Source organism: Malurus melanocephalus, unplaced genomic scaffold, assembly GCF_030028575.1.
Source record: "Malurus melanocephalus ecotype Western Australia unplaced genomic scaffold, MMel_1.1 scaffold_142, whole genome shotgun sequence".
NCBI lineage: Eukaryota > Metazoa > Chordata > Aves > Passeriformes > Maluridae > Malurus > Malurus melanocephalus.
This window is the reverse complement of record NW_026623374.1, coordinates 78,472-91,070: the sequence shown is the minus strand read 5'-3', so window position 1 is coordinate 91,070 and position 12,599 is coordinate 78,472. Positions and strand designations below refer to the sequence as shown.

The window sequence follows — 12,599 nt, the reverse complement described above, 5'->3', positions numbered from 1 at the left end:
ATTAGGGTGGTATGGTGATGATAAACTATTTTAAGGAGTTGTATGTGTGACTAATTGAAGTTAATTTTGTTTTGCAGTTCGAATTATTTTACAGTCAGCATTTTAGTGGAAGGAAGCTTACTTGGTTACATTATCTTTGTACAGGTAAAAATAAGTGCTTTGCTAAACTTATGRTCTGACAGTTGCTTGCTAAAAGTTCTTTTCAAATGGCAAAAGACCGGGGAGTTGGAGTATTATCTTGCATATAAAGTCATCAGATGTATTATGCGTTACAAATTAAAGTAATATTTAATACTTAGAATTTCCAAAATCTATTTTGTAAACTTGAACACGTGTGATTTATTAGATCCAAGTAAAACTAGAGTTGTATGTTCTTAGCTGCAAAAAAGCACTCCAGAACTGCTGAGTTAATAACAATTACCCTGGAATTGTTTCTGTAGTATAAATATCGCGTACATAAATACTAAATAATTTTAAGAATGCATATTATTCTACCTAATGTGAGGTATGTGAGTATCTACATAAATACATATTTATATTTACCRTATAAGAATATATGTTAAAAATACCTTAGAAGATATATATAAAATCATTGTTTATTTTAGTAAGTATCAATCATATTTGCACTGCAACATATTACRTGGAAGTGAAAACCATTTCAATCTATTTTAATGAAAATCTGGTTCTGATAAAGAAGGTTTCTGTTAACTCATGCTCATTTTCGTACAAATCTCAGTGTGCTTTCAGGCAGATTTGTTCATTTTTTTGTTTCTAATGGGAATTTAAAAAAAAGATTTTGATGGATAAGTATTTTACTTTGTTTTAAAATCTTTCCTTTAAACAACTTTCCTGTTAATCACTATTATGAGATTCTGTGTAAGCTATTAATTGAGGTTTATGCATTGCAATATGTTGAGGCTAGTTAGAATTCCTTTTTTATTATTATTATAAAATCATATTGCATTATTTGTCTACTGTTCATTGTTAATTAGTGTTGTTGTAGACCACATGGTATATTTGTGAATTCATGATGTCAGTTGTCATTGTCCCATTTCAGGTGTTAAATACAGACTTGGGTTGAATGTCTGGAAATGTATGAGGAGCTCCAGAACTTAGGCTTCAGATGACTTTTCATCACCTTTCATCAGTTTGTAAAATACTATTTGTATCATTACAGGTGAAGTAAAAATGAATTATTTGTGCAAACCTTATGTGGCCATGGTCACAACATACCAAATGGCAGTGTTGCTTGCCTTCAACAACAGTGAAACTGTCAGTTACAAGGAGCTTCAGGACAGTACTCAAATGAATGAGAAGGAACTGACAAAAACCATCAAATCTTTGCTTGATGTCAAAATGATCAACCATGACTCAGACAAGGTATGCCAGAATRATATAAAAAAATTCATGTTTTCAGTCTTGTCATTCTGGTATTTGTTGCATACTTTTTTTAATATCCATTGTTTACTTTTATTTTTTAAGCTGTATTTTTGACCCTTGTGAACAATTGTAAAACTGTATTTATAAGGAAAGAGACAGGAGGAAGTAGGGTGCCTGTCATAGAGGCTTTCCATGCGTGTAGCAGCATGGTCTGCTGAAAAGGTAAGAATGCAGGGACTGATTATTGTTTCCATTGCATTTCATCCAATGGCTTTAGTTTCCCTGATGCTGGAGGGGAAGACTCTTTCAAAGTTGTACTGAATGACAGGAAGGAGCCCCAGTAGTTTTACAGGAAAGTTTTACAGCAATCCTAAAAAAATACTTGTGGGATTAAGAGACTGAAAGCAACAGCAACCATGTTCTTCCTTGCTGACAGATTACATGAGGAGGGAAGAGAGCAAGGAAGACTTCTGTGAGAGGATTTTTGCTACAATTTGYCTGACTTAYAATTCCATGAGTTTCATGGAATTCCAGTAATATCTGAGCTTTGTTTGTGATTAGGGCAATGGTTGATACTTCTTTTTCTCACTCTGTCTCATCCTTCTGTATGGCCTATGTGAAACTTTTCTTCCCATACAGCAAAGGGCACAGACTTTACTCTGTTAAGTAAGAAACACTACAGAAGTGCCTGTGCATCCCATACAGACATTAGCATGTGTTTCAAGCTAGCCCCGGAAGACCATTATTCAGAAGTATCAGACAGCAGAAACTGAGATAAACTGTTCAGTTCACTTAGAAGAAGAAATCCAAAGCTGCTCTGATAGCTGCTTTTGTTTCTAACCAGGAAAATTTTAGAAAATGGAAAGTGAGATCACAAGGAAGATCTGATGCTTGGCTGAAGCATGGGATATGCTTCCAATATTTAGAAATGAGCTCAGGTTGGAGCRGTTGCTGGGAAGATGTCTGTCAAATAAAACACTGGGAGCTATTACAGAAAACAGTGAGACTTTTTATAATCTTAGAAAGCTGCCTTTTATTTAAAGGATTTACATTTATTTATGTCTGTTGTATAAGGTTCACCCAGTTTCTTAAAGCTTATGTCACAGAAGAAGGGATAATACAGCTTTCCAACCCTTTTACTTTTTAATATTTACTGCCGCATTTTCCAGTCCTTTACCTTCCAGACTATTGTCTTCAAACATCTTTGCTGTTTTTGTTTTCTTGCACTCCATCCAGCAATGTGATAGCAGATCTGTAGACATTCTRTCAGCTTACTTATTAAATAAACAAGTGAACTTTAGTGGCTTAAGCAGTGGAATTCAATACACAAACTTCTCTTCACCTATATGTGAGCCAAGCAGAAAAGCACAGTATAATAAATGTAGTTTGCTTTTGCTTGTTTGTTCATTTTTCAAAGGGGTGTAGGGAAAAGAGCACAAGAAGCTTTGGGCAAAATCTTCAGTGGTTCATTAGAATTATGCTTTTTGTGTTCGTGCTCAATACACCCATTTTTTTTTGTTTTATATTCAACCATGTAAGCAGAATAATGCTAGAAGTTCATGTTAGCCTATTTTTTGTTAGCTTCTTATTTTTAAAGTTGTTGGTCTTRCCCCTTTCACATTACGTTTTCTATACTATGCCTGCTATCCTGTTTTTTGTATATTTGTAACAAAGACTGTTGGTTGCAGGATATAAAATTAGAATTAGGATTTGTTTCAGTGCAYATTTATATAAGTATTTACTGTGTTTACTAAAATACTTGTGCTTTAGACAGTTAGGCAAGATTCCAAGATCTCAGAATCCCATTAACTTTATTCTGCTGGAAATTGCCAGTACTGGTACAGGCTCTTGCCTGGAAACAGCAGAGATTGGTCCAGTGATGTTGTGGTGACTGTAAAGGCATTTTTTACTGCAGGGAAATAAATATTTATGTGGGAAAAAAATTGATAGAAAAAAATAGAAATGTACAGATAGATGTGCACTGTAGAAGTTGCAGTTTGTCGGCTGTTTCAGCTATAACATGACAAACTGCTTAAATGTTTTTCCTTGAATTCTGGAAGACAACTTTTGTAAAAATTGTGAAAGCAGGAGCTCCCCCTTGAGGTCCTGTCATAAATGCAAATCCTACTTTCTTTGCAGGGAAAAAGTGGCTTTAAATGGAGAGTGGAGAGTGTTTGCAACTAAGATAAGCTGTCAAAGTATTAAAAGAGAAATGGCTTGATAACAAAATTAATGTATGGCAGAGTTCTTCATAGTATTTTCTGTAATAGGCTTGATTTCTAGGTTAGTTAAACTAGCTTTTAAAAATTGATGTGGTTCAAGTGGCATTTTAGAATTTCCAACTACAAATCTGAATTTTTTTATGTATGTAAGAACCTAACTGTGACCTTTCAAAGTAAATTGTTACTATTTTCTGGTTCCATTCCTGATTTTTAAAAACAATWCTCTATTGCAGGAAGATATAGAAGCAGAATCTACGTTTTCATTAAATATGAGCTTCAGCAGTAAACGAACAAAGTTTAAAATTACCACATCAATGCAGAAAGACACGCCACAGGCAAGTATTTGGTGTTTTCTAGACTGTATAGCTAAGAAAGCTTAGTTTTGTAAAATGGAATTTCTTGTGTTAGTTTGGTCTAAGCAGATATAAGATTCACTAAGATTTACACAGGATAGATTTACAATAGAAATTTTGTAAAAAAAAAGTTTAAAGTTTGAGCAACATAATTTTTTGTGCTTAAAATACTGGCAAGAGAAGATGAAATAGAGAACAAGAAAGTAGAAGGAAAAGATAAACAAAATGTACCAAATAGTATAGATGTTTAATTTATCTCATGAGACTTTGTTGCTGGTGTTTATAAAAGCAGCTTTTTGCAAGAGCAGCAGAACCAATCAACTGTTTTCCTATTGTTTTGTGTCCTTTGGCAACTAAAATGAACTCCTCTGTTGTTAATCCATGTTCTCAGTGTATCGCCTAAGACACAGGAAATAGTACAACATAGGCATGTGCTGCCAAACTCAATACATTATAATCAATTCTGCTTGCTTTTCTCCATAGCAAAAATGTTGGTTTAGATGCYTCTCTGCTACCTTCCTACTGACTTCCACAAAGCCTGATGTTCTTGATTCATGGAACTACTTTGCCTGGAATTGAACTTCACCTGCATTTTTGTATCAGTTGACCACTTTTAGTAAAGTAAAAATATAGATTCCAGGTACTTTTSTGCAGTGTTTATTGATCTTACTGTATTTTAAGCATTGCTGTTCTTCCTGTTTTGCAGGAGATGGAGCAGACCAGAAGTGCTGTAGATGAAGACAGAAAAATGTATCTTCAAGCTGCTATAGTCCGTATCATGAAAGCACGGAAAGTGCTGCGACATAATGCTCTTATTCAGGAGGTAAGAGAAAGTCCTTCCCTTGAGCATGATTTCATTAATATCTTCAGGGTAGTAGGGTAGAACATCAGACTACAAAACTCAACCATGCTGAAACCAGTACTCCAGTGAAATTAATGAGAATTTCTCTGGGGTCTACTTTAAACTGCTTATTGGAGTACTAGTTGGGATCCCTCAATCTTGTAAATGTGTCTTAGCACTAAAGCATTAAGTTCTTGCTCTTTCCTGTTAGCTGGTTCTATGCCAAAAGATGTTGTATCCTATAAAAATTGTTGCCAGAACTATGGATTTTTTCCRTTGAAAACCTGAATAGGGATATTCTGGTGTGGAATTTCCACAGAAGTACTTAGCCAATTTTGTGCTCTAATCATTATTTTGTTGTAACTCATGGTTTAAATTTTAAAAGTTGTGTGAGTATGGAGACATGCAGTTTTTAATCTCCCTTTTTCACAAAGTGGTGCACTTCTCTAGATTTTTTAGATTCCAGATTAATGATCTGTGAACTGTCACAGACTGTCTGGGAAGAAAGTGCTATTTCTTTAGTTTTTCTCCCCCTTTCCCATCTGTTGGTTGCCTGCCTAATTGTATTTCTCATTCCAGCCTAACATATGCTCCTTCTAACCAGTTCCCAGTTTTAGTTTTCTCAGCCTTCCAAAGTGTTCTTTCTTCAGTCTAATTCATTCTTGTGTCTCTGAGCCTTGCTGGATGGCCTCAGAGCAAACTGATGAGAGGGGGAATAAAGATTCCTGCTTTACTCAACCATTTTGAGCATGGAGATGGAGAGACATTGAGTAATTTGTGGTGGTGGAGGAAACAGTTTACCACACCCACCATTTAATTTGTATCTCTTAAATTAGCAGCAACAGGGAGTTTGTAACCCCAGAACATGCAGTGTGAGACCTCTTCAAAGTCTAGGATATTGAAGTAGTGCTTGTACAGAAATACTCTGAAAGCGAGCTTAATTTAAGAAATCTGGTTTTGAATATCTAAAAGGTGAGGCAACATAGATCTTGATTCTTCTCAAAATCTTTGTTTATTTGGTTTCCCATTATTTAAATCTTCCATGCAATTATGATTAAATCATGTGAGAATTTACCATTAAAACTAGAAGATGGTAGGCAAAACCTGTTCCATCTTTGAAAATACTTTTTTCGGCCTACTCTGAAATTATTAGAAAAGATTCTTAAAATGTACTTTGCTTGGCACTTGAAATATATTACAAATTTTTATGTTTTGCAAACAAATGCTTTCAGGTTGCTGCTTCCTTTGTGTGATGGAAGGGCYGCTTACCTTATATGCCAGTGCTGTGTTTTGCTCTTACAGTGCACTTGCAGAATAGTAACATTAGGACCTTTTTCTTCAGCTTTGCAAGAAAGATGGATATTTTGATGGTTACTCAGTTAAAAACTAAGTAGAGGGTAAAGTTGTGATGTGTTACTAATTCCAGTGCCTTTGTTACTTTTATCATGCTGCTTATATATAATGTATCAATTAAAATTTGCTGTTTGTTTCCTATGAATGGTTAATATTTTCCTCATCTCGTTAATATTTTTTTCTTAGCTATAAGGACAGGATTATGCTGTTAGAGAGATATGTGAGAGACTACTAAGCCTAATGTATAGAGCTCTGATTCTAAAACGTGGAGTACAGCACCACATATTTTGTTCAGGATGAGGTGTCCAAGAAAATACTCCAGGCCCTTGGTCAGCATGTGGTCTTTGTGGAATTGTTAATTGTATTAGATATGCCCTGATAATTTCCATTCTAGCTCAGTGTKGCAGTCACTGGCAGGACGAGGTAGCTTTTCCCATAAAGTGAGTAAGTCTAGGGGAGTAGTGGAGGGGAGATATCAGAGCAGTCATTCCCAGAAATTTTTATTCTGACYATTGGGTATTTCCATCTTTCCTTCTTATTTGTACTATCTTTGATAAAAACAACAACAACAAAAATGCTTGCCAATACAAAATTTTATCTTTTGTTCTCTCTGTCATAAGTAAATACATGAAGTGTGGTGATGACAATCAGCTTAGTGGAGGCTAAGTTAGGTGAAATCTGAGCACATCTATTAGCTTGTTAGCACCCAGTTTCTCCTCACTTGTACTGCTGTGGAACATACCAGACCCTTGGCTGTTAGCCCAACAAAACTCGCTCTTTTAAGCTTTTTGTTTSCTTTGCTGGGTGAGTTCCACCTGGTGAGTTCTGTTGGCTCACAGAGCCTCAGCAAACTCTAGAGCTGGGACAAAGCCAGCCATGAAAAGTTGTAAAGAAAACAGGAAGTTCAGCTGAAATAAAAGTAATTTTCTTTACAAAAGAAATAAAAATCTACAGGCAAAATATATTGTGACCCTTGAGTAGTAAGATCTTTTGTTTGAAAAATTTTCCAGCTTACAGATTTGCACATTCTGTTACTTTACACAGTTTCCTCTGCTCCTCTACAAGAAAATGGGCAAAACTGAGAACTACTAAGAAAGTTTTGCCTCCAGTGGCAACTTCTTCCACAGTGCAAATATAGATCTACTTTTACAACAAGTAACTTTTTACTGYATTATTAAAAAGTTCCAGCCTAGCCAGATGGAACTCCATAAATTGTAGGTCTGTCTTCAGTGACTGAAGAAAGAGAGGTTCATCCTGATTGTCTCCAATTATATAGGAAGGGAGGTTAGTGGTAGAGGAACTCCACTGTGATAATAGAGAACAAATGTGTCCATATTAGATTAATTTTTAACATGGATATTTGTCTTCATTTGTACTGTGACAAATGAAGCAAGCAAGAGAAATGAAGAGATCTGGGTAACATGGCCAAAATAACCACTGAGCTGAGCAGTTAGTTTCAGTGTCCTGACACTAATGTGTAGAGATGCTTTCTTGATTGTTATAAATTAACTATTCCAGTATAATTTAATCCTGTCTTTAAAAGAGAAATATACTGAACTTGCCTTAAAGCCTTTAGCAGATATTTAGACAACATTTATAACTGCAAAAAATAACACAAAAACTGTGTCTTTCTTTTGCAGGTAATTAGCCAATCAAGAGCTAGGTTTAACCCAAGTATCAGCATGATTAAGAAGTGTATTGAAGTCCTGATAGACAAACAGTACATAGAGCGAAGCCAGGCCTCTGCAGACGAATACAGTTATGTAGCATGATGTTGCTATCCTGCAGGTATGATTGTAAGGAGATCATTGCTGTCACTGTTTGGTGTGTTCCTGTGGGAAGAGGCAGGCCTGTGCCTCCATAATTGGTCACTTGGCAGCCCCTGTTTTTCTGCTGTTTACAACATCACCAGTGCCATGTCATGAGCGTCAATGAAAATGCCTATAGATATTTCAAGCTCATGTCATTACGACATTTCTTAAAACTTTACTAAAAGAATGAGTGAAGTATTGCTGAAATGTGGAGAATTGGTTGGGTACCATGCTTTTTTTTTCCCCCCTCCCCTTTCACGTTTGCAGTTGATGTTTTTTAATGTATCTTAAGACAAAGTAAAAAAAAAATCACACAAAAAACCTAAATATTGTAATATGACAGATAACCTAATAATTGTATCTACATTAAAATGTAAAAAAAWTGATGACATGATACTGCTGCTTGTCAAATAAAAAAATAAAGTTATATAATGTGTCTYGAATGATTGCAGAGCTGGATATAGCATTAATGTCTGTAAATATTATTCAGGCCTGAAGAGTAGAAATAATGTTACATGTTTGGGTTTTGGATAACCTCAAAAGTAGATCTCACATAACAACTGATTTATATAAAACTGAATACCAGGTATGTCATGTTTGATGTGATTATAGAAAATATTTATGGTTAAGTGCACATCTTGTTTTTTTGAAATTAGGCTGATTTACATTCTCAGTGCCTGAAGGCCTCCCCTGTGTCTGTTAATCCCACACTGTAGGAATAYGTTACAAGAAAATAAACTGATGTTTGAGGGGATCTAAGTGGTGCCGTTCACAAGCAGTTAGAAATAATTTTCATGAACATCAAAGATAGAGTTCAGTGGCTTGTGAAACCACCTTAATGGGAAAACAGACTCCTTTTTCTCTAATGTATTAGGTAGAAACACTACATGGATGGTATCTATGTTTGTTTCCACATAAACTCACACTACTTGTTTCTTGTTTTCCCTCCTGACTCCTATGGTTGTGTTTATCATGTTTTGTTTTCCTCTGCCCCAGTTAGATTTCCAGCTGTTAGGGTGAGACAAGAAATCCACAGGCTATTTCATGTCCTGTKTTGTTCGTCAAGGTTGGCATGGTGACTGTTCACTCTCACACAAGCCAACTATAATTTTAAAAGGTACTGACTCTACCACTGGAAGTGAGTGGAGTTTAAGAGCACTGAGAGTTTGAACACACTGAATGAATGTTGCAGAAAAGAGCTTCTTCATGGCTATGCCTGCAATTATGATTGACAGGATAAACATTAAGTTTAGTTTAAATGTTCTATTTTTGCCAGATTTATTTGTGTGCATATAAAAGTACATATGTAGATACACAATATTTGCAATATTTTTTTAGCTTGTGTAGTGTTACCTTCTAAAAGTCCACACATGAAGAATTAATTTTAAAGGAAAAAGAAGACCTTTGGAGGGAGSTTTTTACTTCTTTATTCTGTTTCTARYTCTTCACTGTATGAAAGGTTTCTCWCCAACTCCCAGATTGTTTCTGTCTCTTATTTCTTAAGTGGCATTGCATTCACATGCTGTCTAGAGGGTACAGGAAGCTTTCTRTGGTTAACTAGGAAATGCACCAAGTAGTGGTGCTATGTTTTTCTGGTGTGGRTTTTACTAAAGATGAATAAAGGGCAATAAACAATAAAGGGCAGTAAACATTTCTTCCATATTTATGGTGTTTTATCCCACTACACTAAGATYTAGATTTTTACATGGATTTATCTCTTAAAGAAGTGAGGTTTTTTAATTGATTGTAATATGGTGCAGTAGGTTGTTGTCTTAAGTGTTATTTTAGAGTTGTCTCTGTTGGGAGACAGCAGGGGTTCYTACACTGTCACCAGTTGTTGTAAACAGGAGACATATTAGCATTTATTTAGCATTAGATTTTGACTGGAGTGACTTTTAATCTATTTCAGTGAGAAGCATTTCTGTGCTTTATAAAAAAAATACATTACATTTTAGGACAAAAAATAGGGACAATATTCTATTACATAATACACAAAAACAAGATTAAGRTATTGCCTGAATGCTGAATTATCAGATCCTTTATCCAGAAAACAAACACTTACACCAAAGTTTCTAGAAACAAATGTGTTTTTCTTGTGACTTGTATTTGAGTCAACAGATTTTAAGCTTGTTATAAAAGGATTAATAAAAGTTTTATTTAAATATAGATTGCAGTAGCAACATTTTAAGGCTGAGTTTGAAGAAGACTTGACCAATTTATTTTCAGAATAATTYCATAGACAACTCAAGAACGTTACTGCTCTAGCCCAAACGTGCAAGGTTTTAGCATTACCTTATCTCTGAATTTTTGCATACCTTAGCCATCAAAAGTAGTATTTTGGGTTTTAGATAAGCATGCTGCTGCGTTGAGACATGTTTAGTGAGTTAAACACATTCATCTATTTCACTGCAGTTGGCATCCCCACATRATGTCTTTCACAATTAGACACAAACTCAGTCTTTTCAGTGCCTCTTGGGAAATGTGGCTATAGCTGGGAAACATTTTGAATTCTACTTTATGAATCACACCTTCCCCCTCAGGAAAAAAGTAATGTAAAGATTCAGACCCCTGTAGCTGGGTTATGTCATTGAAATTATTTCTGGCACACAGAGATGCAGTTTATAGAATAGAGCTTCAGCCTGGCAGCCAATACCTCTGGCAAGTGCAGGTTCAAAATACAAAGTGCTAATGGGTATTAACAGGAGGGGCAGATGTAAAAAGAGAAGATAGCAAAAARTGTCATACAGTTTTAATTTTTTACTAGAAGAAACTGGTATAACTGTACTTTTTTTCTTGTTTGTCCTAAGTCTGTGGACATGTATGACCTGCAAGTGTATAGGAAGCCATAGAGAAGAGTCTGGAAACATAATGGTTTCATACATCTCATATTTTTGTAATATCAAAATGCATTTCACCTCTGGAATAGAGTGCTACTAATCAGCCTTAAACTAACTGAAAATGTATTTCTATGATGTTTAAATTTTTTTTGAGATTGATTGTCTAGTTCTAGGAAAGAAWAGTGCATACTTGCATTTTAGTGTGTTCATACACACAGGGCAGCCAGAGCTATGAAAGATACTTAAATCACTATAACGTCAGAAACTGTTTGTAAAGCAGAGAATATCATTACTTTCAATGAGTACATCACCTTTCCAAATAAGAAGCAGAGTACTTATAAGAATAAGAAGCAGAAATTGGTCAATGGAGAAATAAATTTTGCAGATTGATATCTTTAGTTATGCTTAGAAAGACATTTCTTRTCCTTAAAAAAGTTGATTTTAAAAACAAGTACTGTAACATAGGATTGATTATTGAGCATAAATTCTTTGTACCCTAGGACAAGTATTTTAGGACTGTCCATGCTTYGCAAATATAGTGAGTACTTAGAGTTAATTAATCTAAGATATCATGATGTATGAAAACGTATTCTCCAGAASCAATTGTTGATTATTTTCTCTTATTACAAATCTAAAGTTGTCTTTACGTGTTTATGGTGAGTTGTACTGCACTTTTGAGCTGATAAAAACCAGCATTTTTCAATTTTGTCATGCATAAGAAGAGGAAGAATCAAAAAAAAGTGTTTGAGTATAATAATTTTAAAACAGTTCAAGACTTTGATGAAGGTGGGGGGGGTGGTTAAAGAGGGAGGGTGAATAAATATCGTGATAAAAGTAACCAAACACATGTAACTTGGATGTGCATTTCTTATCGTCTCTGTTCTGTGGAATTCACAATTGCTTCAATAAGGAAAAGCAAAAGTATAGAGGTAGATGAGAGGCATGATTGGCACCTGGCAGCTGTGTGTTGGTGCTGCTTCCACCAGCTGTCCCAGGAGCACAGCACAACCCATGAAAACTCCCTCAGTCTCCCCCGTAAGCCCAGCCTTGCATAAGCATCTGGGAAGTGATGGAAGGACTAAGCCCAGCCTTGCATAAGCATCTGGGAAGTGATGGAAGGACTAAGCCTCAGAAGTCGCACAAAGCAAGCCAAAAAGTATTGTTAGTCACTTCTAAAACAATTCTATTAATTTAGGGAATTACTTCCACCATCCTTTTAGGACCCCTGTGACTGAAATCTGAGTGGTGATTTAAGCAAAACTGGAAAACCCACTTGTTTGGGTTTTTTTTTTGGCTGGAGTAACAAGCAGCTGGCATTAACACCATCATAAATTCTTCCTTCTCAGCTGGGAAAAGTGCTGGGTGCATGCATTACTAATCTGTTACAGTGTCGGGTACAAACTACACTTGAACCACTGACGAGCTTGGTGTATGTGAACCCTTTTCTAGAGCTTCTGGGCTAGCTGGAAATCTCTGGTGTATTACAGAGGATGACTGTATTARCTTTGTGTATCCTTCCACTCTTCCACTGAGATAAATAATATCACACACTGATGTTCTGTAAGATTTGATCTCCAAATCTTCAATGTAGCAGTATACCATGAATAGAAAATCATGTGTTTTAGGACAACAGAAATTAATGTAGCATGATCAAAACACTTTCCAATGTCAGCCAAAGCATCGGTTCTTTCAGTCTGACTCTTATCCAACTAAACATTCAATACGTTAGTGTTTATAGAAGCAATGGATGCAGAAGGAGATTGTTAGGCATATTCTCATCKGAAAGAGGCCTTGTTCTTAAC

At 35.5% G+C, this 12,599-nt stretch overlaps 1 protein-coding gene across 4 annotated transcripts in view; it reads left to right on the top strand.

Annotated features, from left to right (window-relative positions):
• CUL2 (cullin 2) overlaps positions 1-11,578 on the top strand; it is a 46,125-nt gene extending 34,547 nt beyond the window's left edge. For all 4 annotated transcript variants that reach the window (XM_057371130.1, XM_057371131.1, XM_057371129.1 and 1 more), the window contains 5 exons: positions 78-144; positions 1,178-1,380; positions 3,836-3,937; positions 4,662-4,778; positions 7,790-11,578. In XM_057371130.1, coding sequence (XP_057227113.1) covers positions 78-144; positions 1,178-1,380; positions 3,836-3,937; positions 4,662-4,778; positions 7,790-7,921 — 621 coding nt within the window. In that variant the 3' untranslated portion in view covers positions 7,922-11,578. The remainder of the gene's footprint in view (positions 1-77; positions 145-1,177; positions 1,381-3,835; positions 3,938-4,661; positions 4,779-7,789) is intronic.
• The last annotated feature ends 1,021 nt before the right edge of the window (positions 11,579-12,599 follow it).